At 38.5% G+C, this 22,343-nt stretch overlaps 2 protein-coding genes across 3 annotated transcripts; both read left to right on the top strand.

Annotated features, from left to right (window-relative positions):
* Positions 1-243: 243 nt before the first annotated feature.
* LOC127657635 (protein lgg-1-like) lies at positions 244-15,121 on the top strand. Its single transcript, XM_052146501.1, has 5 exons — positions 244-369; positions 2,095-8,767; positions 12,089-12,178; positions 12,315-12,434; positions 13,975-15,121. Exons 3-5 carry the CDS (start codon positions 12,089-12,091, stop codon positions 14,038-14,040), a joined length of 276 nt encoding a protein of 91 aa, XP_052002461.1. The 5' UTR covers positions 244-369; positions 2,095-8,767; the 3' UTR covers positions 14,041-15,121.
* A 368-nt stretch (positions 15,122-15,489) lies between these two features.
* Positions 15,490-21,937, top strand: si:dkey-26c10.5 (uncharacterized protein LOC563797 homolog). 2 transcript variants are annotated; one of them, XM_052146384.1, is made up of 7 exons: positions 15,490-15,696; positions 16,611-16,733; positions 18,524-18,634; positions 20,164-20,283; positions 20,397-20,548; positions 20,631-20,731; positions 20,912-21,937. In XM_052146384.1, the coding sequence occupies exons 1-7, from the start codon at positions 15,585-15,587 to the stop codon at positions 21,045-21,047; spliced, it is 855 nt and encodes a 284-aa protein (XP_052002344.1). In that variant the 5' UTR covers positions 15,490-15,584; the 3' UTR covers positions 21,048-21,937. The 2 variants fall into 2 exon arrangements, with proteins under 2 accessions (XP_052002344.1, XP_052002345.1); XM_052146385.1 differs by lacking the exons at positions 15,490-15,696; positions 16,611-16,733 and adding an exon at positions 18,148-18,421 and having other exon boundaries at positions 20,912-21,931.
* Positions 21,938-22,343: the final 406 nt, after the last annotated feature.

Here is a 22,343-nt window from a genome sequence, read left to right as displayed (position 1 = left end):
TTCGTTGGCCTGATTATACTTTATTTTGATTGGTTCGAACGACCAAGGGGACAAACGAGCGACAGTTCAGCTGTCCAATAGAAAAACGTTAAATATATTGTAATCCCACCCCTTTTCTCTCTAAATGGTTAGGGATTATGTCAGTCTATTTTTCTATTTATGATTGGTCAATCCGCAGAATAGGGCGGTATATTGTTTGTTGTTGTTTTAGTGGGATAAGTGGGTCAGTCGACGTCTACAACACAGAAGGGGATTTATAATGTTTTTGCGATTGGGATACTAACATAGACACAGTGCTGACAAGGGCATGTAATCTTCGTCCAAGAGGGGTGACAGGCCCGGTTTAAAATTGATTCAGTTGAATTAGAGGTATGTTTTTGTGTGTTTACCATAAGGGTTAAGGAATAAATCCAGTCAGTCGATTGTCTGAATCGTGTGGATATGTGGTGGATTAAAAACTCAGACAGCAACCCAATTAATGTAAATTCACTTTTGTTCGCTGAATGACAATTGTACGGAATAGCAGATCATGTTGTGTGAAGTAGTAGCGGGTGTACTACTTGGCCTGTACTTGCGGGACTGCTGGAAATCCTTACAAAATTACTTGTGGCTGTACCATGGTGTAGTGATGTATCAGACAACAAAAATTACTTGTTAAACTACATATTACATAATAATGACTAAGTTCATGTATCCTGGTATTTTAACAAAGTACTTCAAAGAATGGTACTTATATATATTTATATATATATATATATAAATAATGAACATTCACAGTAGCCTACTGCGATATCAATCAAGGGTTTAAGTAGTAAAATACACGTGTTTGTGCGGGATGTAGTGCAAAAGCCACCAGCAATGGTCTTTTGCACAGTAAACAAGATATTTAGAGAATTAAAAAAGAAACCAGGGCCGGAGTTATATGACTCAAGTCATAGTAAATGGGATTAAATGCAAACCCACTATGAATTTCCTACATCATGCGGCATGATTTGTTGTGAAGCAAGCATTTCTATTCAAATGGAACTGGTGTGCATTTCTGTATAATGAAACATCCCTCTACAGGATATGAGTGGATCTACTGAATGGTTAGATGAAAAACAAAACAAAAATAAAGCTGCAAGCAGCGATGACGGGTCCATTTCCACCCGGCGGGTTTCGGAAAACAATGCATGATGGACACATGCATTTGGTCGAGTAAACAAGTAACCGATACTATTCCAAGTAAACTTGATGTGATAGGGTTGAATATAACAGCAATAGTATCCAGCTGCAGACCCGCAGCACCACCATCCTACCAGTTTCAGAACCCCAGCGCCAGAACCTGAAGTGAGGGGCGGAGCTTACGTTCTAAACCAGGTAGCGCCACCTAACGTTTTGGAGAGTAGGCTACACCACCAGTTTCAGAACCCCAGCGCCAGAACCTGAAGTGAGGGGCGGAGCTTACGTTCGAAACCGAGTAGCGCCACCTAACGTTTTGGAGAGTAGGCTACACCACCAGTTTCAGAACCCCAGCGCCAGAACCTGAAGTGAGGGGCGGAGCTTACGTTCGAAACCGAGTAGCGCTACCTAACGTTTTGGAGAGTACTTGCTTTTATTACAAACGAAACATCATACTTTATACTGAAGGGTGAGGGTCGAAATCCCTTGTCTCTTCAGATATATCAATACATGTATATATCCTTTTATATCAATATCTATCTATATTCTGTTGCTTAACTTCTTTAATAAAGTGATGAATTAACTATGTGCATGATCACATAATCAATTCTATTTTCTTATGCGTAACTGAAATATACTTTGAATCTTATGTGTGTTGGAATGTTAACTAGTGTCTTTTAAGGAACATTCCAGAGTCTTTCTCTCTGTCCTGCCCGTAGTCTGAAGGTCCTTTGTGGATAAGCTTAGCTGTGATGAGAGGGGGCAGGGAGAATGTTAAACATATGTTTTGTGTTTTGATTGTTACCTTTCCTGACTAATTATATGGGTTAAAATCCTATGCAATATTACCTGAATAGTAGAAGTGTGATCAGTGTTATATATCAGTGATCAATAGCGTCAGTGTTTTGTGTGTGCGTTTGACCTTCTACCTAGGTTTTGCACCCAGGGATGCACACCAGGCCGACTCGAAGACGCCCCGCGACCATCTGCGAGGTCACTTCAGACGTAAATCTCGGGCCCAGACGACAATTGCGCTGATTAATGTTGATAGGCTATTTAACTATCTATATGTTGTGACTTTATGTTCTTTTAGCCAATCAGGAGTGAAATAATGGAATGTACTCCTTGCAAATGGTATAATTGATGTAAGATTTTGTGTAAGGTACGAGTTGGCTTTCGATCTCCTCGTGAGGCTTTGCCCCTGGCTCTACCAATTTCACTGCAAACTATTCTTCAGTAAATTTTGGATTCTTTAATTGTACTTCTCGACTCCTGGTCTTCTTTCTCCATATCTGGTCCGGGTCAAAACTGTTATACCCCTAACAGTTTGGTGGAGAATGCGGGCAATCACTCCATGGTGACATCTCTGGCAAATCAGCAAACAAGGTAGGAAGCTTTTATTAATTGTTAGGGCTGTCTGACTGGAAGAGATTTTGAAGGGGAGCGGGAGAGCTTCACTCCGACGAGGCGTGTGAAGAGTAATTTAATTATACTATTGAAAGTTTAAGAAGTCGCTGAGAGAGCTGTTTAAGGGGCAACAGCAAACAGCGCAAGTGAAACGTGCTCTGTGAGGGGGCCCAGGTGGGCATGGGTGTAGCACCACCCCGGCAGAGTACGTCCCTGGACGGGAGGTCCAGTGGCACCGTAAACCTGCTCAGTCTCTTCCAACTCAGATAGGGGTACCCCGAGCTTAGTGAATCAGGCAGTTAGGGATTCAGATATTAGTTATAAAATAAAATAAAATAAAATACAATAGGGATTGTTTTGCCAGGGATGCATCAGGAGCGGTCCCAAGTAAGTAAATAAATTGTGACCCTAATTGGTATGGATCAGTATATGTGACCAGGATGTTTGTGAAGAATACTTTGTGGTGAAATTGGTAGAAATCCAGTATTGTTGCTGCTATAGTTAATTTATCCACGTAAAATATTTGCTGCTAAAATCTTTTCGGTAGTGATTTTCAACTGTGACCAAGAAAAATGTCTGATAAAGGGAATTTTCTGAGTAGTTCTGACCAAAACGAGCAGGGCACACGCTGTAAACAGCTCTGCTCTGACGAGCTCAAATCAAAGAAATGTGCACAACTCATTAAGAAAATGGTCAGTCAGGGGTTTGATTCTGATTGGAAAGTCATGCAGCAGATTGACTGGCTGCAGAACGAAAAAGACGCTGATAGGGCCAAATATCTATCCGTGTTTGCCTATTCATGGATTTGTAAACTGGGTGGTATACCGTTAAACCATGAAAAGGCAATTCCAAATATGATGGACGGATGGTCTAGTTTGATTGCCCAGCGTGATAGAGTGGCAAAAATTATTGGGCAGGAAGTCGGCTGTGATCTGTGTAGTGTGAGTAAGGGTTTCGAGGCTGTTTTTGTGTTCACCATCTTGTCCGGTACCTCTAATGGCCAGAGATTTAATGTGTGAATTAAATTTGACCCTTACTTCCTTTGGAAGTAAATATGTTGTTCTAAATTTGAACCGCAGTGGGCTTATGAATGGTGTGTGAAAAATGATGATTGTGCAAAAATTATCTTGAAATTGGCAAAGGATCGAACAATGTCATTTAACACAGAAAATATGATGCCTGACCAATTGCATTGCACGTCACATGTTGTAATTGAATGTGAACTATAATCTGAGGAGGGATGGTTTAATGGGGCAGAAAATGAGAGTGTGAAATTTTAGAAGATTTTCTGGGAAAAAGTGTGTGTGTGTGCTCTCAGCTTGCCTGACAGAAAACCAAATGCAGTTCTATTTTGATAGCAGGGAACACTGAGACACTTTATCAGTGATCAAGGCCAAAGAGCGTTCAGTCTCAGTCACCATTCACTTTCATTGGAAAAAAAAAAAACACAATGAAACTGAATGTGGTCTGCTGTGAGCAGATTTGGGCTCCTTTGTGAGAGAATGCATTAAAGCAACAGATTGGGCTAAATAAGTGCAGGCGTGAAACACAGCAAAAGTATAGGAGCATTTATGTCAAAAATGTGGTCTGAGGTGATCAGTCTCTAGCAATCTTCTTAACATTTCATTTTGTATTCAGCTAGCCGATGATGAGTGTGAAGGATGCCTTATTTTGATTGACACGGGCGCGACTGTATCAATTACAGATCTCGATTTTGAGATCACTTCTGAAACTTTGTATATAGAAGGTTTAAATGGCACAAATGTATATCATAAATCTGTTCCTGTCCCTCTAACCATTTCTATCTCTGAAAAAGTATATTGGACTGAATTTTGGGTAGGGGGAAAATACTGTAGGGACTCTAATCGGTGTTGACATTCTGAAAGAACTCGAAGCTGATGTTTTGCTTTCTCAAGATAAGCTAGTGCTTGGCTGCAATGAAACAATTCGCTTATCTCAGTGTGGCCCCCACCATGAGCAGAGATGTGCAGTGGCTGAACCTGCTATTCTAGCTGAGACTCGCTCTGAGTGGAAGTTTATAATTTCCAAATTTCCAGATGTATGGGCAAAAGATAAATATGATTGTGGTTTTGCACAGATTCAGCCACTGAGCATCCCAGGTCCTTTGCATGAAGCCAGAAGACAATATCCTTTGAAAAATGAGGGAGCTGACACTGTTGTAGATGAACTATGCAAACGGGGGATTGTGATTCCCTGTTCCTCTCCCACTAACTCTCCCATGTGGCCTGTCAAAAAGCCGAATGGGAGCTGGCGTTTGACTATTGATTACACTTCTCTGAATGCAGTGTCTGAGAAAATCTACCCGCAACTATCCTACACGAGGTAGGATCTGAACATTGTCTTTTTACTGCTTTAGACATTTCTAACGGTTTTTGGACTTGTCCCCTAGCCAAGGAGGACCAAGGCAGATTTGCTTTCACCAGCAGGGGTCGCCAATGGACATGGAGTCGTTTGCCACAAGGTTTCTGCAACTCACCCACACTGTTTCATCAGGTACTAGCATCCTTCATCGATCCGGTAAGAAAACAAATTGAATATGACGGATCTGTTGTTCTACAATATGTGGATGATATTTTAATTGCTAGTCCAACCAAGTTCAAACATTTGACTGCTGTACAGACTGTTTTGAATGCCGTCCAAAACGGGGGATTCAAAGTGAACTTGAAGAAAGCACAGCTAGCACTGCCTGAAGTGACTTATTTGGGCAAATTGTGGGTGTGCACGGCAGACGCATCACTCCTGAACGAGTTAAAGCTATCATTGAACTTCCAAAACCAAACACGGTTACTGGTCTAAGGCAAGTAATGGGTCTTTTGAATTACTGCCGACAGTATGTTTCTGAATACACTGAACTTTCTAAACCACTCACAGAGGCGCTGAAAGGAGGAAAACCTGGATCGGAGCTGATCGACTGGACTGAGGAGATGGAGGAGGCGTTTGTGAGTATCAAAGAAACTCTTGCTTCCTCCCCAGCATTACGTCATGCCGATGCCAGCAGGCCGTTCCATCTATGGACATGGGTGGGAACTCGATCCTATTCAGCGGCCCTGGGTCAAAGGGTTCCAGGAAGAAACTCCTATGGGATGGTAGGATATTATTCTGCTCCTATTCCTGTTTCAATGGCAGGACAGCATCCGTGCCTGTTGATATGCGACTGTGCAGAGTGGGCTGTAAAGATTACAGAGGACATTGTGACTCATCAGAAGGTGATACTGCACACTAGACACCAGATTCTAAAACTGTTAACAAACACTCGTTTAGGCTCTATCTCTAATCAAAGACGAGCTAAATGGGAGGCCACTCTCTTGAGTAAAAATGTGGATATAAATATTGACATTGAAACTGCTATCAACCCTGCCTCCTTGCTTCCAGAAGAAGGAACTGCACACAACTGTGCCCGACTGATCAAGACGGACAGCCGGAACCCTCTTCAATCTGAACCACTTTCTGCTGCCATGAAGCTGTTCGTGGATGGTTCCAGCTCTCATGAACAGGGAAAACGCTTCACTGGCTGGGCTGTTGTAAATGAACATGGTGAAACTGTTGACTGTGGTTCTCTTTCAGGAGGAGGGGCTCAAGTGGCCGAGCTGGTCGCATTGACACGAGCATTGCAGTATGGCCAGGGGAAACGAGTCAATGTTTACACTGACAGCCGTTATGCATATGGTGCTGTTCATGACTTCGGCCCTGTGTGGAGACGCAGAGGATTTCTAACCACTGCCGGTCTGCCGATCTCTCATCAACAGCAGGTAAAAGAACTTATGAATGCCTGTGATCTTCCTGCAACAGGAGCAGTTATCAAAGTCACTGGACATGCAACGGACAATTCTCCTGAGGCCGCAGGAAACCGAGCTGCTGACACAGCTGCCAGAGAGGCTGTAACACGGACTGAGACTTGCGTGAGTGTTATGGCTCTTGCTCCTCAGGAGAGTGAGACCCCCAGAGACATTTTTAAACTCTATGATGAGGATGACCCTGAAGAGATAGAACAATGGACAAAATTAGGAGCTCAGAAAAATGCAGAAGGACTGTGGAAATTTAATGAGCGTTTTGTTTGTCCTGTTTCTGCTAGAACTGAACTAATGTCTTTGTATCATGGTTTGGCACATGCAGGTCCTGAAAAACTACATGCAATGATTTCCAAAACCTGGTGGTGGCCCCGACTGAGGGCTTCTTGCAATGATTTTTGTAAGAGATGTCTAGTATGCCTTAAGGTTAATTCTTCTTCTAAGCTGAAAATTCCCTTAGGACATGCCCCTCCACCTCAAGGGCCGTGGACACACCTCCAAATTGATTTCATAGGTCCACTGCCCCCTAGTGGAGGTTTTACATACATTCTAATGATTGTTGATCTGTTTTCCAGATGGGTTGAGGCATTTCCACTGAGAAACTTCACCGCAGATGCAACCGCCAAGATTATGTTGAATTAAGTTTTCCCAAGATGGGGTTTGCCCTTACAAATTGATTCAGATCAGGGTACACATTTTACTGGGAAGGTAATGAAAAATGTCATGAAGTTGATGGGGGTGAGGCAACACTTTCACATTCCATTTAGGCCCCAATCTAGCGGATCTATTGAACGCACTAATCGTACGCTTAAAACTTCATTGAGAAAGAGATTGTTGGAGTGGGGGAAAGGGTGGCATGCGGCTGTCCCAGCGATTTTGTTAAGCATGAGAGCCAGCCCTAACAAGACTACACAGCTCAGCCCTTTTGAGGTAATGACAGGTCGCTACATGCGGCTGCCCTGGGATGCCCCTTGCAACATGAGGGACCATCCGGGCCTTTGAAAGACGCTTTACAAAATTATCTGAAAGCTTTGGATGACAGTCTGCGAGACACACGGGTTAGTGTTAGCACACAACAAGCAGATCGAGATAATGTTGAGCAAAAAGACATGCCTGCTTTGCCTGAAATAGGTGACAATGTAATGCTACAGCGGGAGATAGTTTCCCCCTTAGGTCCGAAATTTAATCTGTTATACCCCTAACAATACGTATGTTATAATGATTCTTTAAGGTACAGTACAATAAGCATTTTAAAACATTGATCTTGTGTAATATAATTGTATATAGTTATCTGTTTCATTGTATTATGAGAGTTACTTCCTGATCATGATGGTGAAAAATGCTTGAAACTTAAGGGCATTTTATATAAAATATACTTTATTTCACAAGAACATGTGCAGCATGCATTTTTCTTTATGTAAAATAAAACATGTCAAAAAACTAAAAAACAGAGAAAATTCAGCATAATTTTAAAAGAAACAATAAAAATATATACAACAAATGACCAATTCACCCCTAGGCCCATTTTATCATGACAATCCTGTATAAATTAAACTTAAAATGTATCAAATGAGGAATTCACTCTCAGGCCCATTTTATCATGACAATCCTGTATAAATTAAACTTAAAATGTATCAAATGAGGAATTCACTCTCAGGCCCATTTTGTCCTTACATTCTTGCTAAAATAACTCCATGTCATCCCTGAACACAAAATGAAATAGAAAGGGCTCTCTGGAAGCTTCTGACTGTTCCAGGAGATTGTTGCGGGCCTTTTCCTTGTGGTCTTCATTCATTCGAAATGTCTCTACAAGAGATGAAAGCACCACACAATAATCTCAACATAAAAAAAAAACCTAAACTATAAGGTAACATTAACTCACAAACAATGCATATAACAGAGGAACGTGGAACAAACACTTTAACACCTTCACAAGATGTCTTCAAAACGTCACCGCAAGTCTCATTTACAACACGAAAAAATGTATCGAACCATCCGTAGAATTTTTTTTTTAATACAGTAACATATGACAACATATTCAAGCTTCATTAAGATGATAAAGTTATGCACAAATTAAATATTTAGCAGATAAACGCTGAACTTAATATATGCGATCATTTTTCACAACGTGATGTCAAAAACGTTACACAACTCACCATGCTCTCCGCCATGCTTGTCTCATTGTCAATAACTCTGCCCCTCACTTCAGGTTCTGGTGCTGGGGTTCTGAAACTGGTGGTGCTGCGGGTCTGCAGCTGGATATGTCTCTATAAGAGGGGTTGTTTTTCAAAGTCTTTTGGAAGTGTCACATCTATTGTTGCCAGCTGGAGGCGCCATGACCGTGACCCACCATAGCCACATTCATGTCATAAGCTTGATTGAACATATGGGTATGTCAAATACTCCCCAAAACACTACAACATATTTTAATTGTATCCATTGCCATGACCGCACTATTTAAGATATCAAGAATCCCTTTAAAATTTTACATAAGCAGTGACATTTTTCTAAACAATTTTGAAGCAATTTTGGTAAATGTAATTGCACGATTCCACTGAACTTTACGGTTTGACTCACCTCAACTCTACTCGCTCTGATCGTTAGTTGCGCCGCCTCTTCTGCCGTGACATCATCTTAAACACTACAAAAACTGACCAAAACAATAACAGAACCGCTACTAACTCATTGTGCAGCATAACGCTGTTGTTGCATAGTGATTTTACACAAGTGTAACAGTCAAATTGGCCTGGTTGTTTTGAAGCAAGCTTCCAGTTGCTGGTCAACTAAATAAAATGAAACTTTCAAGCAGAGTATAGAGTTAATGTAACTAAACATACCATCCTCCATTGTGGCTGAGTCCAGGGCACTCTCCATCCCATTGTTCGCCGGTATAGATAGCGTACATTTGGTCGAACCACTTCCATTTTTTCTTGATAGTTCTGTCACTTAAGTTTTTTTTATACTTTTCCCTACACTGTTGGTAGGTCCGGTGGTATCCGTGTGTGGCCAACAGCTGAGAGACTTCCTCAGAAACGTTTTTGTTTCACTCGTCACTAACCAGTGGTCTGTCTGCACCTCGTTTATTGACCACGGCGTGGTTTTGCACACAGCCATTTTTTTATTCACAATTCGAAGGTCACGTGAACAAATTATACTGTTATCGCTGTTGTTAACTTTAAAACTAACGGGTTGATGTCACATGTTGGAAAACCCTAAACTACAATCCACAGTGGAAAACCCACAAAAATTTTGCAGAGTCGAGTTGTGGAAAAGCCCCATAAGAGGACTATTTCAAAGTCTGTTGTAAATGCCACACTACCTTTTACCAGTTGGTGGCACTATGACTGTGACCCATAATATTATATCCATGTTATCAACCCCCATTACTGAACATACAGCTCAATTTATATCTCAATCACACAAATACACGCAGAAGATATTAGACACTTCCTGTTTCACATTTGTTGCCATTACTTAATTTCCTCGCCATAACACTGCTTGATTTATCATACATTTGTTCACAATTTAGCATCTTCAATGTCATGGCATAATGTTGTCTAAATTTGGTGCCAGGTAAGGAGTATTTAAAAGTTCAGAGCCTGCAATTTTAAAAAAAATACTTGACTATCTCTTTGGTGGATTTTATGACTTTCTTTGAAAGATGTCCAGGTTGATGAGAACAATATACACTACCGGTCAACATTTTTGAAACACTTATTCTTTATTTTAATGCTTTTGTTTTTTTGTTTCAACATCTGGACTGAGGGCAAAGGAGAGGAAGAGCCCCTGGTAGGATAGCACAATCCCCAGAAAGTTTGCTGAAACAGAATGTACTATTTTGTAGAGCATATGAGTGACTGATTCAGATAGAAGTGTGTTTAAATTCATTAATGGCCATTTGTATTGGATCTTAAAACCATGCTGCCTGTTTTTGAATGACATTACTACTGAGGTGGTTGGTAAAAATAGTAACATACACTCACCTAAAGGATTATTAGGAACACCATACTAATACTGTGTTTGACCCCCTTTCGCCTTCAGAACTGCCTTAATTCTACTTGGCATTGATTCAACAAGGTGCTGAAAGCATTCTTTAGAAATGTTGGCCCATATTGATAGGATAGCATCTTGCAGTTGATGGAGATTTGTGGGATGCACATCCAGGGCACGAAGCTCCCGTTCCACCACATCCCAAAGATGCTCTATTGGGTTGAGATCTGGTGACTGTGGGGGCCATTTTAGTACAGTGAACTCATTGTCATGTTCAAGAAACCAATTTGAAATGATTCGAGCTTTGTGATTATCCTGCTGGAAGTAGCCATCAGAGGATGGGTAGATGGTGGCCATAAAGGAATGGACATGGTCAGAAACAATGCTCAGGTAGGCCGTGGCATTTAAACGATGCCCAATTGGCACTAAGGGCCTAAAGTGTGCCAAGAAAACATCCCCCACACCATTACACCACCACCACCAGCCTGCGCAGTGGTAACAAGGCATGATGGATCCATGTTCTCATTCTGTTTACGCCAAATTCTGACTCTACCATCTGAATGTCTCAAAAGAAATCGAGACTCATCAGACCAGGCAACACTTTTCCAGTCTTCAACTGTCCAATTTTGGTGAGCTCTTGCAAATTGTAGCCTCTTTTTCCTATTTGTTGTGGAGATGAGTGGTACCCGGTGGGGTCTTCTGTTGTTGTAGCCCATCCGCCTCAAGGTTGTGCGTGTTGTGGCTTCACAAATGCTTTGCTGCATACCTCGGTTGTAACGAGTGGTTATTTCAGGCAAAGTTGCTCTTCTATCAGCTTGAATCAGTCGGCCTATTCTCCTCTGACCTCTAGCATCAACAAGGCATTTTCGCCCACAGGACTGCCGCATACTGGATGTTTTTCCCTTTTCACACTATTCTTTGTAAACCCTAGAAATGGTTGTGTGTGAAAATCCCAGTAACTGAGCAGATTGTGAAATACTCCGACCGGCACGTCTGGCACCAACAACCATGCCACGCTCAAAATGGCTTAAATCACCTTTCTTTCCCATTCTGACATTCAGTTTGGAGTTCAGGAGATTGTCTTGACCAGGACCACACCCCTAAATGCATTGAAGCAACTGCCATGTGATTGGTTGATTAGATAATTGCATTAATGTGAAATTGAACAGGTGTTCCTAATAATCCTTTAGGTGAGTGTATTTAATATTATAACTATATCTTTTGTAATTGTATAATAGGAATGTGTCCATTTGTTGTATTTTTTGGCTTTTTGCATTTAAATTCATAGAGACAATGAGAGGAGGAAGGAAACGATGGGGAGAATAGTGGGGAGTTGGCTCAGAAAATTACATTTTTAAAAACAATACATTTAAAAAAGATATTATTGCTTTAGACTAACTGAAATCTAACTTTTAAGGTACATGTAAATACACTCATTGTCACCAGCCGGATTTGAAGTTGGGTCGCACGCATATACAGTAGGCACAATAGAGAACTAATTTGGATAATTTGCACTTCCCTCCAGCCCCGTCTCCAACATCAAATTAGCATTTTATCGTATTTTTTCTGGCTCCTCCAGACTATTAGGATGTAAATTGCTGTGTTGTGCTACCTGAGTGCAAATAGTCACTCAAACAGTCATTTAAAATATGAAATGAGAACCCTGAGAAGTGTTTTTTTTCATGTTTGTTGACATTATTGTTCATGTGTTTTGCTCTAAGATGTCTAGCCAATATCAGCGAAGTGTTCTACTGGAGGTCAGGAGAGCGGAAGGGGAGAGAGTCCGCGCCAAACATCCGGATAAGATTCCAGTCAGTCTCACTGTTGGAAACAACAATAACACCTGTGTTACATTCCAGCTTCATATAATATTAGGGGGTTCGGTGCATATATACTGAAGTGTCATATATGGTAATTAATGAATGTTTATATTGTTTATTTCATTAGATAATAGTGGAGAGAGCTGCAAGATCCCGAGCTCCTGAACTTGACAAAAAGAAATACCTTATTCCTTCAGACCTCACTGGTGACAATTCTTATTCTGAGTATCCCATGTATTGCTCCACAGTACATTGCTGATCCAGTAATCTGTAGAGCCGAGACCTATGTGCATATAATACAGTCTTTGTAGGCCACCAATGGGGGGCACCATCTTACCCCACGAAACTCCACTGGCTCACTTACTCGCATGTTACACGTTATTCGATCACCTTGCGCTCGCTCTTTCTCAACAATAATTCCAGACATGGGCTACCATCTCAACTCTGACCCTAAACTTCCTCATTCCTGTCTTCCGCTTAAGGAAGAAATGAAACTGTTTACAAATTAAGTTTTGATATTAAAAGGGATTTTACAGTTAAGACCCAAGGACCAGGAGTCAGACATGCAATCAATTGAAGAAGATTTTACTGAAGAATAGTTTGCAGTTTCATTAGCAGAAGTCAGCTTCACACTCACGAGGAGTTCGGAGGCCGCCCTCATACATTCTCCTTACAGCAGCAAATATAGTCTCACACAAGTCACTGAGCTACATAATCATGTCAGGTTGAATGATTCTGATTGGTTAAGACACAGATAAACTTTGAAAATTTCCACATATGGGCTGTTATCCAGAAGAATAACTCCATTGATTATCAGGATGTCAGTTAAATCCCTGTATAGGCACAAAGTGACCCACTGAGGTCACCAATCTGAGGTACTATCCCATCAGATGGTCATCTCACCTCCCCTGCGTGCCAGTTTTTCAGGTTCTGTGACAAAAGAGAACAGAAACACACTCACACAGATACACAGCTTCAAGGTTGGATTCGGATGAGCTTTTGCTCTAACCAGGAAACTTTCCCAAAACATACTGATTAGATATGCTTTCTCTCTGTTAGAATTTCAGACAATATTCATCATTATTCTCTAGTGATGAAGATGAAAAGTAATGTAAATGTTTAACTAAGAATTGTCACGTAGGCAACAGTCCTGAGTGACCCCCAGTGACCTAGGCTGTCAGGGTCAGCTAGATGAGTAAATATAGCTTTGTAACAGGTGTTGGGTGCTTTTCTTATATTGGGTGCTTGCACACAAAGAGAGAGAGCACGTTTCAGACATGCAATTTTATAGCTAGTAAATCTCATTAGCTTGAAGAAGTCATTCAAATCATTTGATATTTAGAATGATAAATATTGATTAATATCTCATTACAAATCACTCATAGGATATATATATATATATATATATATGTATATTGAAGAGGCATGTATATTGATCAGTTTTTCTTTTTTAATAAATGTGCAAAAATGTCAAAAATTCTGTGTTTTTCTGTCAATATAGGGTGCTGTGTGTACAATAATGAGGAACAAAAATTAACTTAAATGATTTTAGCAAATGGCTGCAATATAACAAAGAGAGAAAAATTTAAGGGGGTCTGAATACTTTCCGTACCCACTGTACACTCGCCTCACATCACAAAACATTAATAGAATTTGAAAAATCTTCCAAATGTCCTCCAGTATAAATTTTAGTCCTGTTTGTAAAAAGGGGTTAGAGCAATAACACCACACCTGGTTATTATTGACCATATCTGTACCAAATTTTTCATCTCTGTCCATGTTTTTAGGAACACCATGAGGAAGACTTGTTCCTGTACATGACATACAGTAATGAGAGCGTTTATGGTGCCTGAGACAGAGGATAAATTGATTGGAGAGAGGGAGAGGGAAAGATGATTGCTAAAAAAAAGGAAGGAGATAGTTTTATATTCTACGACAATTATTCCATGTTCAGTACATTGTACCTTACATTGGGCATTGTTCTTAAGTGGGGTCTTAAAGGGTGCTGTCTATGTATTTCAGTATTTGAGGGCAACTATAATGTGTTTAACGTTTAATAAAGTATTGTGTGTAAAGGATTAAAACTACAAAGGAAGAGAGAAACTGAAACGTCAGAAAGACATTGAAGACACAGTGGTAGAGCAAGAAAGTATCAATTTCATCTTTCTCTCCCAGGGACATTTTTATTTGTATTTAATGCAAATAGGATTTTGTTATTAATTTTATTATTTTGTAAAATATTATCAATAACATTTGTGCATATAATAAAATCTTTAAAATGTTTCAGCTTCACTTTTTGGTAATTTCATTATATGTCATTTGCGCTGTATAAAAAAGGCATAATGTTTGTTTTTAGTAAATATGAGGTTTGGAACATTCTTGTCCAATATTTGTTCCATTTAATGCTACAAGAAGGATTTTCTATCCCTGTTTTAGAACATATTCACTTAAAATTTAGCAGATGGCTTTCTTCTGAAGTAGCTCACATATCCTGTTTCAAGTTGCCCATGTGGGATTGCACTTGTAACTGTTATAGTATAGTATATTTTTCAATATTCTAGTATGTTTCTTATATATCAAAATACTTATATGAGTTTCCTGGCCTTTGTGTGACCCAGGAGAGAACATATGAGGTTACTAAAAGTGTTGATGCTGCAGAGGCCACAAAGAGCACCCAGCTGTAACAACATAATGAGACTAAGGACCTTGAAGATAGACTAAAGCCAAGTTTCTACCAGTAAAAAATATCAAAAGGCTCTGTGAGATAATGGTGGCAAATAGTATCCATTGGTTACAAAAATATCAAAGGGGCACAGAAATGAGGTAATGCCAGATAACAAACTGTATAGAAGAGGAGGTTTTGGACTAAGACAGTCAGAACGGACAGCTGGCCGGTCTCATGTTTGTTGGTGTTCAATAAACTACAACTTTGGCATCTGGAACTCAAGACTCAGAGAGTTTTCTTACAACTTAGAGAGATTCATCGTGATATTCCACGACAATAGCTGCCCAGATTCTTCACAATAATGCTACCTCAAACCAGTAATGACCCATAAAAGCAAAGTGGTCGTTATGAGATGTTTTGTTTTCTCCTTTTCCTCCAGGATGAGACATAAGTAGTTTTATTAAATCTGACACTGACAATAAGAATAAGAGAAGTGAGGGATATCATGGCGAAGTGCTGAATTGTAAATAGGAAGTTGCGGATGAAAGCAATGAGCATGTGTAATGTTCAGAATTATCTTGCAGTGAAAAATAATTTGTGTCAGGTCAGCAAATTTAAATGTGTGAAGTCATTCAGCGATTAGTTGTGTTTAGTGGCGTACAGGAAAACCGGAGTACTTGATCAGTTTTATCAAAGAGTTTGTAAAACTTAACAGAACACTGATAAATAAGTATGGAACCGGCAGAAAGAGTCATGGAGAGCAAAAAGACAGAGGAAGAAGTGGAGTTGAAGGAGATCACCACAGCTGAGGACAAAGAGGATAAGGAAAAGAAGACGACAAATGGTATAAATACTTATATACAATCCAAATATTTAGTCTTCAATAGGTTTGTTTGTATGTTTATCTTTTCTTATCTACTGTAAAAAATGTCAGTAATTAACAGTAAAATAGTGTAAAAATGCTACAGAAATAAAATGTTAATTGATTAACAAATATTAACTAAAATATACAGTAAAATGTTTTAATATATTTTAAAAGTCAATACAGTAGTTTAAATGTTATTATTTAAATGTAAAAAGTAAGATTTTCCTGTATAATTAATGGTAAAAAAGAACAAGAGAGTACATGTACTTTTTTACAGTAAATTATTGTTAAAATTACAGTAAAAAAACAGTAATCGGGCTTTCCCACAATTCCCTGCATGACCCATTACATTTCATTATATTCTATGGGAATAGTTATGTTTCATCATATTTTTAATACCAGTTACATACACTGGGGTGTTCCATGTTATATTTGATGTAATTTAGTTTTTACTGTGTTTACTGCATTATTTAAATCTCACATGTGTTACCATGATGGTGTTTAGTGTTTGTGTGAGTGATATTGAGCAATGTCTCAATATGTTCATTAGCCATTATACTTGGAAGAGCCTTCCTCTTATGAACTTCATGTCATCATGTGCCCTTCTGTAGTTATTATGGTGATTAACAAATATCTCAAAGTAAACAACAGATTTTTACAGTCTCAGAAGGCATGTTAATGAATTTGTTTTACTGTAAATTTAACAATGTTTTTTTTTTTTTTTTTTTTACAGTGCCAGTGTGTAAATTACAAACATATGTACAGGTTGTTCTGTAAAGTGGTTAACATTTTAACTGTATTTATTGCAGAATCATTCTGGCAACCACAGCTGCCAAATTGTTTTTGTAAAAACAACAGGATTTTTTTTACAGTGTAACCATTCTTGTATTCAGCTAAATCTTCTAACGTTGAAGAGGAAATTGTAGCAGAAGGGAATGTATACTCTACTTTAAGCAACCCATCTGAGCATGTATATGGTGTGCCCTCTTCAACTCAGTCTTATATCATCAAAGAAGGTAACACAATTAGTTATTTTAAACCTAAATCACTTGTGGTCTTAAAACTATGCATTCTTGACAGTCAGTGCTGATGCCAAACCAATAAAGTGTCAATAAATGAAATATAAAAATACATTTTATTTAATACTGAAAATGCCAAAAATAACTTATTTTGTACATGCTTGATATTATAACATTATCCTGAAATGTATAAACTAGATAGTGTTCAAGATAATGCAGAAGTTAAAGAGTAGACATACTTGTGGGAAAAGTCATTATATGATTTGAAAAATGTGTGATAGATCCAGCTGTCTCTTTGATCTAAAACAGGTCAAAAAGAGGAACAAAAACTGAGGGAGGAAAAAGAACAAGTGCTGCACTGGACAGTGAGTTAGAACAAGTATTAAAGCCACAAAAAAAAAAAAAACTTTCTTTTTATGTGTAATTATTGTATTAATGTATTAATTTTAAAATACAATTATTATTCATTTATTATTATCAAATAATAATACATTAATAATAATAACTGTTTAATAGTAGGGTTCAAATTGTTTTACAATGAATGCAAACTTTAAGACAGTGAAAAAGACACTATTAGCATAACATAAATATATATAAATAAATATAAATGCACTCAAATAAAATATTTGATGCCATGAATTACAATTCATTTACTGTTATTACTATTATTTTTAACCCTTTGTGCTTCTAAATCACTTGCACCTTTATTAGCAACTGACACATAAGTGCAGCTTTACACGTCATACATTCTTCACACGGATCTCGACCTGGACGAGAGCATAGGCAATCATTGTGCAAATCTTCTGTAAATTTGGACTTTCGTTTGGGAGAGATTGACAGGCAGGAATTTGGCCAATAGTTTCTGTTGGTGTGCGAGAAGGCGGGACTTACAAAGACGGGTTAAAGTAATGCAAATATGAGCGCGCACAATTAATTATTAGACCAGCTGGAGATCATAATGAAACTAAAGCCGAATCTTCGCAAATGTAGAAATCCCGCCCGGACGCTTTTTTAAGGTCCGAAAAAGAGGAAATGTCCGGGAAAAAGAGGACGTCACCCTAGTGTGATAGATGCAAGTCATCTGTATATGACTGTGTCTGAATTCAGCGGTGAAATAACGAGAATGACTTTGAATTGTAGTGCTCTATCATGCCAAACAGTGTATTTTATTAGCATGTTAATTAGTCAACCTATTCTGCTTTCTGTTACCAAATCCCCACATTAATGATAGGTCTTTTATCTTTTAATGCAGTTATATATTGCATTCCTATCGTTCAGACCTTATCTGGACACAGAGCATCACCATTTTGTCCTCTTGAAGGACTAGAAGGTCAGCGGGTATCTCTCTCTCTTTTTTTTTTTTTGTATTTAGAGCACTGCAATGTGTCCTGCATGTCTACAGTGTTTTCAGCAGCAGGGCACATGAGGACACAGAGCCAGTATTGTGTTACAGGGCTTTATTATACAACGTCAGAGTTTCCACAACGACGGGTGAACGAATCAAAAGCCCCTTCGCACAGTAAAACAAAAACCTCTACTAAAACCTCTTTAGTACCACAAGCTGTACAAAATACTATAGATTGCGTTAGAACCGGACAGACTGACCATGTACATTAAACTGTGTAATTTCGGCAAGTACACGGAAGACAAAGGATCGTCTAAGGCGAAGCAGCAGCCTGATTCAGGTGATATGATGATGAATTTAGTGAGTGCGTAACTGCGCATCTCTTGACTTCCGTCTTTTATTGGTCGTCGCAACGTCAATTATCTGTACTATTTTTCTCCAGACACATCACCTGATATTCACAGGAAGATTCGTGTTTACCGCATGATTTCACTGATTCTCTTTGCCATCTGCGTCCTGTTGATGATTGTGGTCCTTGTGCTGTCTGTGAAGTGTAAGTGCAATCTCTCTCTCTCTCTTTTTTTACTATGATTTACTACAGCCTGGTCTGAACTATATATGTATAATAAGCACATTAAGACGTATATTTATGGAAGACATGAAGATTTAGACATTTTGATTAGCCATGCTAATTATGCCCCATATTTTGAGAATCACTGACCTAATCTATTTGTGTTGTGACAGCATGCATATTTTTGTTGTCTTTTACTGAAACTTCAGGGGTTTGTAGTTCCTAGTGTGATTAGCACAGAACTGGATGGAGAGAGTAAATGTGAAATTAAGTGTTTTTGTGCTAGAATACAGGGGGAGACTTGAATACAATAGTGCTTTGTCTCATGAGCAATTTCTGAGCCACTCACAGGTGAGTGGTAAGACTCCGCTTAGTTGTAAGTCATGCCAGAGAGTGCCATACCACATCAACATAACATAAACTGTAACTTATCAATTGATAATTGTAAAAATAAGTTTAAGTTTGAAGCTTATTATCAAGCAAGACAAACATATAATAATATACCTTCCCATCTCCATCCATGAAGCAAATTTCTCTCTATCTTCAAAAAAAGAACTGGGGCTTGGTAGCTCAGCAAGTATTAAAATTGACTACCACCCGGTCGTGAGTTCGAAATCAGGGTGTGCTGAGTGACTCAGCCAGGTCTCCTAAACAACCATATTGGCCAGGTGGCTAGGGAGGGTGGAGTCACATGGGGTAACATTTTCGTGGTCACGATTAAGTGGTTCTCGGTCTCAATGGGGTGCGTGGTAAGTTGTGTGTGGATTGCGGAGAGTAGCATGATCCTCCACATGCTGTGAGTCTCCACGGTGTCATACACAACAAGTCATGTGATAAGTTGTGCGGATTGACTGTCTCAGAATCAGAGGCAACTGGGAATTGTCCTCCAACAACTGGATTGAGGTGAGTAACCTCGCCACCAAGAGGACCTAGTAAGTAGTAGTGGGAATTGGGCATTCAAATTTGAGGAGAAAAGGATACAAAAAAACAAACAAACAGCTAAAGACTTATTACATTTTTCATTGGCACTTAACCCTACACCTTTTTTTTTTTTAATCTTGTTGCACACCAGTCTCTGTCTAGGCTAAACTGATACAATTGAAACTTTGTAAAGGAGCACTTTTCATGTTTCTGTCTCCTTAAGATGAATCGCTTATGTTGTATCCTTTGGATAAAAGCGTCTGCTAAATAAATAAATGTAAATTATTGTAAATGTAATATGTAACACTAACAAATCCAAATGATTTGCATTTACTTAAGAAATGTATGTAAATTGGGCAAAAGCTCTTAAGTTCACAAAAATCTTTTTAGCACAAGCGAGTTTGGTCTGAACTGCCCCTTACACAGGTAAAAGTATAGCCCATATTAGGCTGCTTTTTTATTATGGTTTAACAGTTGTTACAAAAACTATTGTCATTACTGCATTTTGGAAATTCTGAAGCTGTGTTTGTAATGGTCAGTTTTTAAGGTGTCAGCTGTGCTGAAACATTGTTACATTATGTTATGAACAGTGACTGGGAAGCAGCCATGTGAGATTGTTAAGGACACTGACAGGACTCCACTGGTACAGGAATGCAGCTTGACAAAATGCCAAGAGATTTACAAACAGCAGTTGGTTCATGTCAGCGAACGTGAGATTATGGACAAAATACATACATGTATCTAAAATATTTGATGTTAGATTTAGTTACAGTTTATATTAAACTATTTTCATTTAACTTATTTTCTTGTTTGTGTTGTGCAGAGTGTGTGTGCAATGGTTGTGGCAGGGACTGGTTGCATTTTGAAGATTCTTGCTACTTCCTGTCCCAAGACCGTCTCAACTGGCAGAAAAGCAGGGAGGAGTGCCAGAAGAAGGGAGGAGATCTTGCCATCATTACTAATGAACGTGTGCAGGTAAGTAAATCTGACTAATTAAAGCCTAACACGAGTTAAGTTATTTTGATCTTTACTGTTCAACAATATCTCATCTCTGCAGATGTATCTGACTGAGAAAGGGAAGTTGCACTACTGGATTGGGCTAAATCATGTGGGGACAAATCAATGGGAATGGATTAACAACAATGTATTGACAGTGAGGTGGGAACATTTTATAGCTGCAATAATGTGATTAAATGAGAATAGGCTACATAATGACTGGTACATTAATGAGTAAACAAATCATCACGTTTAAAAAAAAAAAACAAGTATTATAAAATGAACAGATTTAGTTGAATGTGCAGCAGATAATTACTGACAATGCCTCTACTGATTGCACAGATATTGGGGAGATGTTTCCTCCAGTGGGGACTGTGCTCTCCTAGCTACCAATGAACCACCTGCACAGAGCTGGCACCGATCCTCCTGCAGAATGTACTTACAGTACATCTGTCAGAAGAGCTTAGGATCTCCTTAGCAACACCAGCTATCAAAATCACCTGCATATCTGCTCATCAGAACTTAACTCGAATAATTAAAACAATCATTGATCTTTTTCTCTAAAAATGAGTCAAATGTAGTGAGAATTGAGCCATCAGCATAAAGTGCATTGCTTTTTTTGCTCAACATGCATTACGTAGTTAAGCTTTAAGGGGCAGAAAAAAAAAAGATTTTCAGAAGCTGTCCAGTTTATTTGTTAGTATTATCACTGAACTAATTTTTAACTGTTTATTTGCACTAAAAATGTCTAATGTACTCACGATATTATACTAAAATATATGCTTGAATTTTAAATACATTCTCATTTTTGTAATGCCTCTGCTTGTATTGTTTGATTAAACTTCTACCTTTATATTTAACAGTATTGATGGCACACAGTTCAAATTTGTCTACCAAATACAACATTTCAAGTATACATTTAAATCCGGTAAAACATTGAAATAATTCAGAATAAGTTAACTGAACCTCAGTCTATTTTACGAATGTCAGTAGTAAATATTATATAGGTTGTGACAAAAATGATTGATGGCCTATGATTTATGACCTAACAGGTGTATATTTGACCTCTGCTTCCTGTCCCCCACACCCCTCCCTCCGGCAGTTGTACAGGATGTGATGAGTTGTTTGGTCAGCGGTTCTGTACAGGAAGTAGTATGAAGTGGCTGTTCTGATATCCCCATGCTGTAGCCGAAACCATATGTGTATTTAAAAGAGTAGACAAATTCTTAATCTTTCATGATGTACAATGTTTAATGGAAAACTGACATGACAAAAATAATGGTATAAGAATCGTTTTTTCTCTCAACTCAGACTAAAAAATTGTGATTGATTAAATAATTAATTGGTGTAATCATTGAGATGTTTTTTTCAAAAACATGATAAAGTAATGTGTGTGGGGGTAATTTTATTTATTATTATTATTGCAGGACATAAAAAGTAGTATTACGTTTAAAATGTGTTTAAATGATGTGTCTTTAATGGGGTGCAATGCTTGATGACAAAGCTGAGATGTTAAAATAATGTTTGGTGACAAAACTGAGATGTTAAAATAATGATTGGTATAAGACTTCTTTTTTTTTTTTACTTTTACCAGAGGCTAAAATGTGTTTCTAAACAGTGACTGAAGCAAACTCATTCAGATGTTCACTTTAAAATAATGAAAAAATGGTTAACAAAGAGCGGGTAACAAACAGGTTTATTTTACTAAAATGCAATAATGTATTTATTTTAGCTATAGCTCTAACAACAAATATCTGACATTTTTTACCTTTAG

This window comes from Xyrauchen texanus, chromosome 17 (assembly GCF_025860055.1).
Source record: "Xyrauchen texanus isolate HMW12.3.18 chromosome 17, RBS_HiC_50CHRs, whole genome shotgun sequence".
Taxonomy (NCBI): domain Eukaryota; kingdom Metazoa; phylum Chordata; class Actinopteri; order Cypriniformes; family Catostomidae; genus Xyrauchen; species Xyrauchen texanus.
Note: the sequence above shows the minus strand (reverse complement) of the source record. Positions and strands in the feature narration are given on the sequence as shown.

Excerpts from the sequence above, each read along its gene's own strand:
- LOC127657635 (XM_052146501.1), top strand. The coding sequence starts at position 12,089 with ATGTCTAGCCAATATCAGCGAAGTGTTCTACTGGAGGTCAGGAGAGCG. Across the intron at positions 12,179-12,314 it reads AACATCCGGATAAGATTCCA|ATAATAGTGGAGAGAGCTGC; the intron begins GTCAGTCTCACT and ends TTATTTCATTAG. Across the intron at positions 12,435-13,974 it reads ATCCCATGTATTGCTCCACA|GAACACCATGAGGAAGACTT; the intron begins GTACATTGCTGA and ends CCATGTTTTTAG.
- si:dkey-26c10.5 (XM_052146384.1), top strand. The coding sequence starts at position 15,585 with ATGGAACCGGCAGAAAGAGTCATGGAGAGCAAAAAGACAGAGGAAGAA. Across the intron at positions 18,635-20,163 it reads CCTTGTGCTGTCTGTGAAGT|TGACTGGGAAGCAGCCATGT; the intron begins GTAAGTGCAATC and ends TGTTATGAACAG. Across the intron at positions 20,732-20,911 it reads AACAATGTATTGACAGTGAG|ATATTGGGGAGATGTTTCCT; the intron begins GTGGGAACATTT and ends CTGATTGCACAG.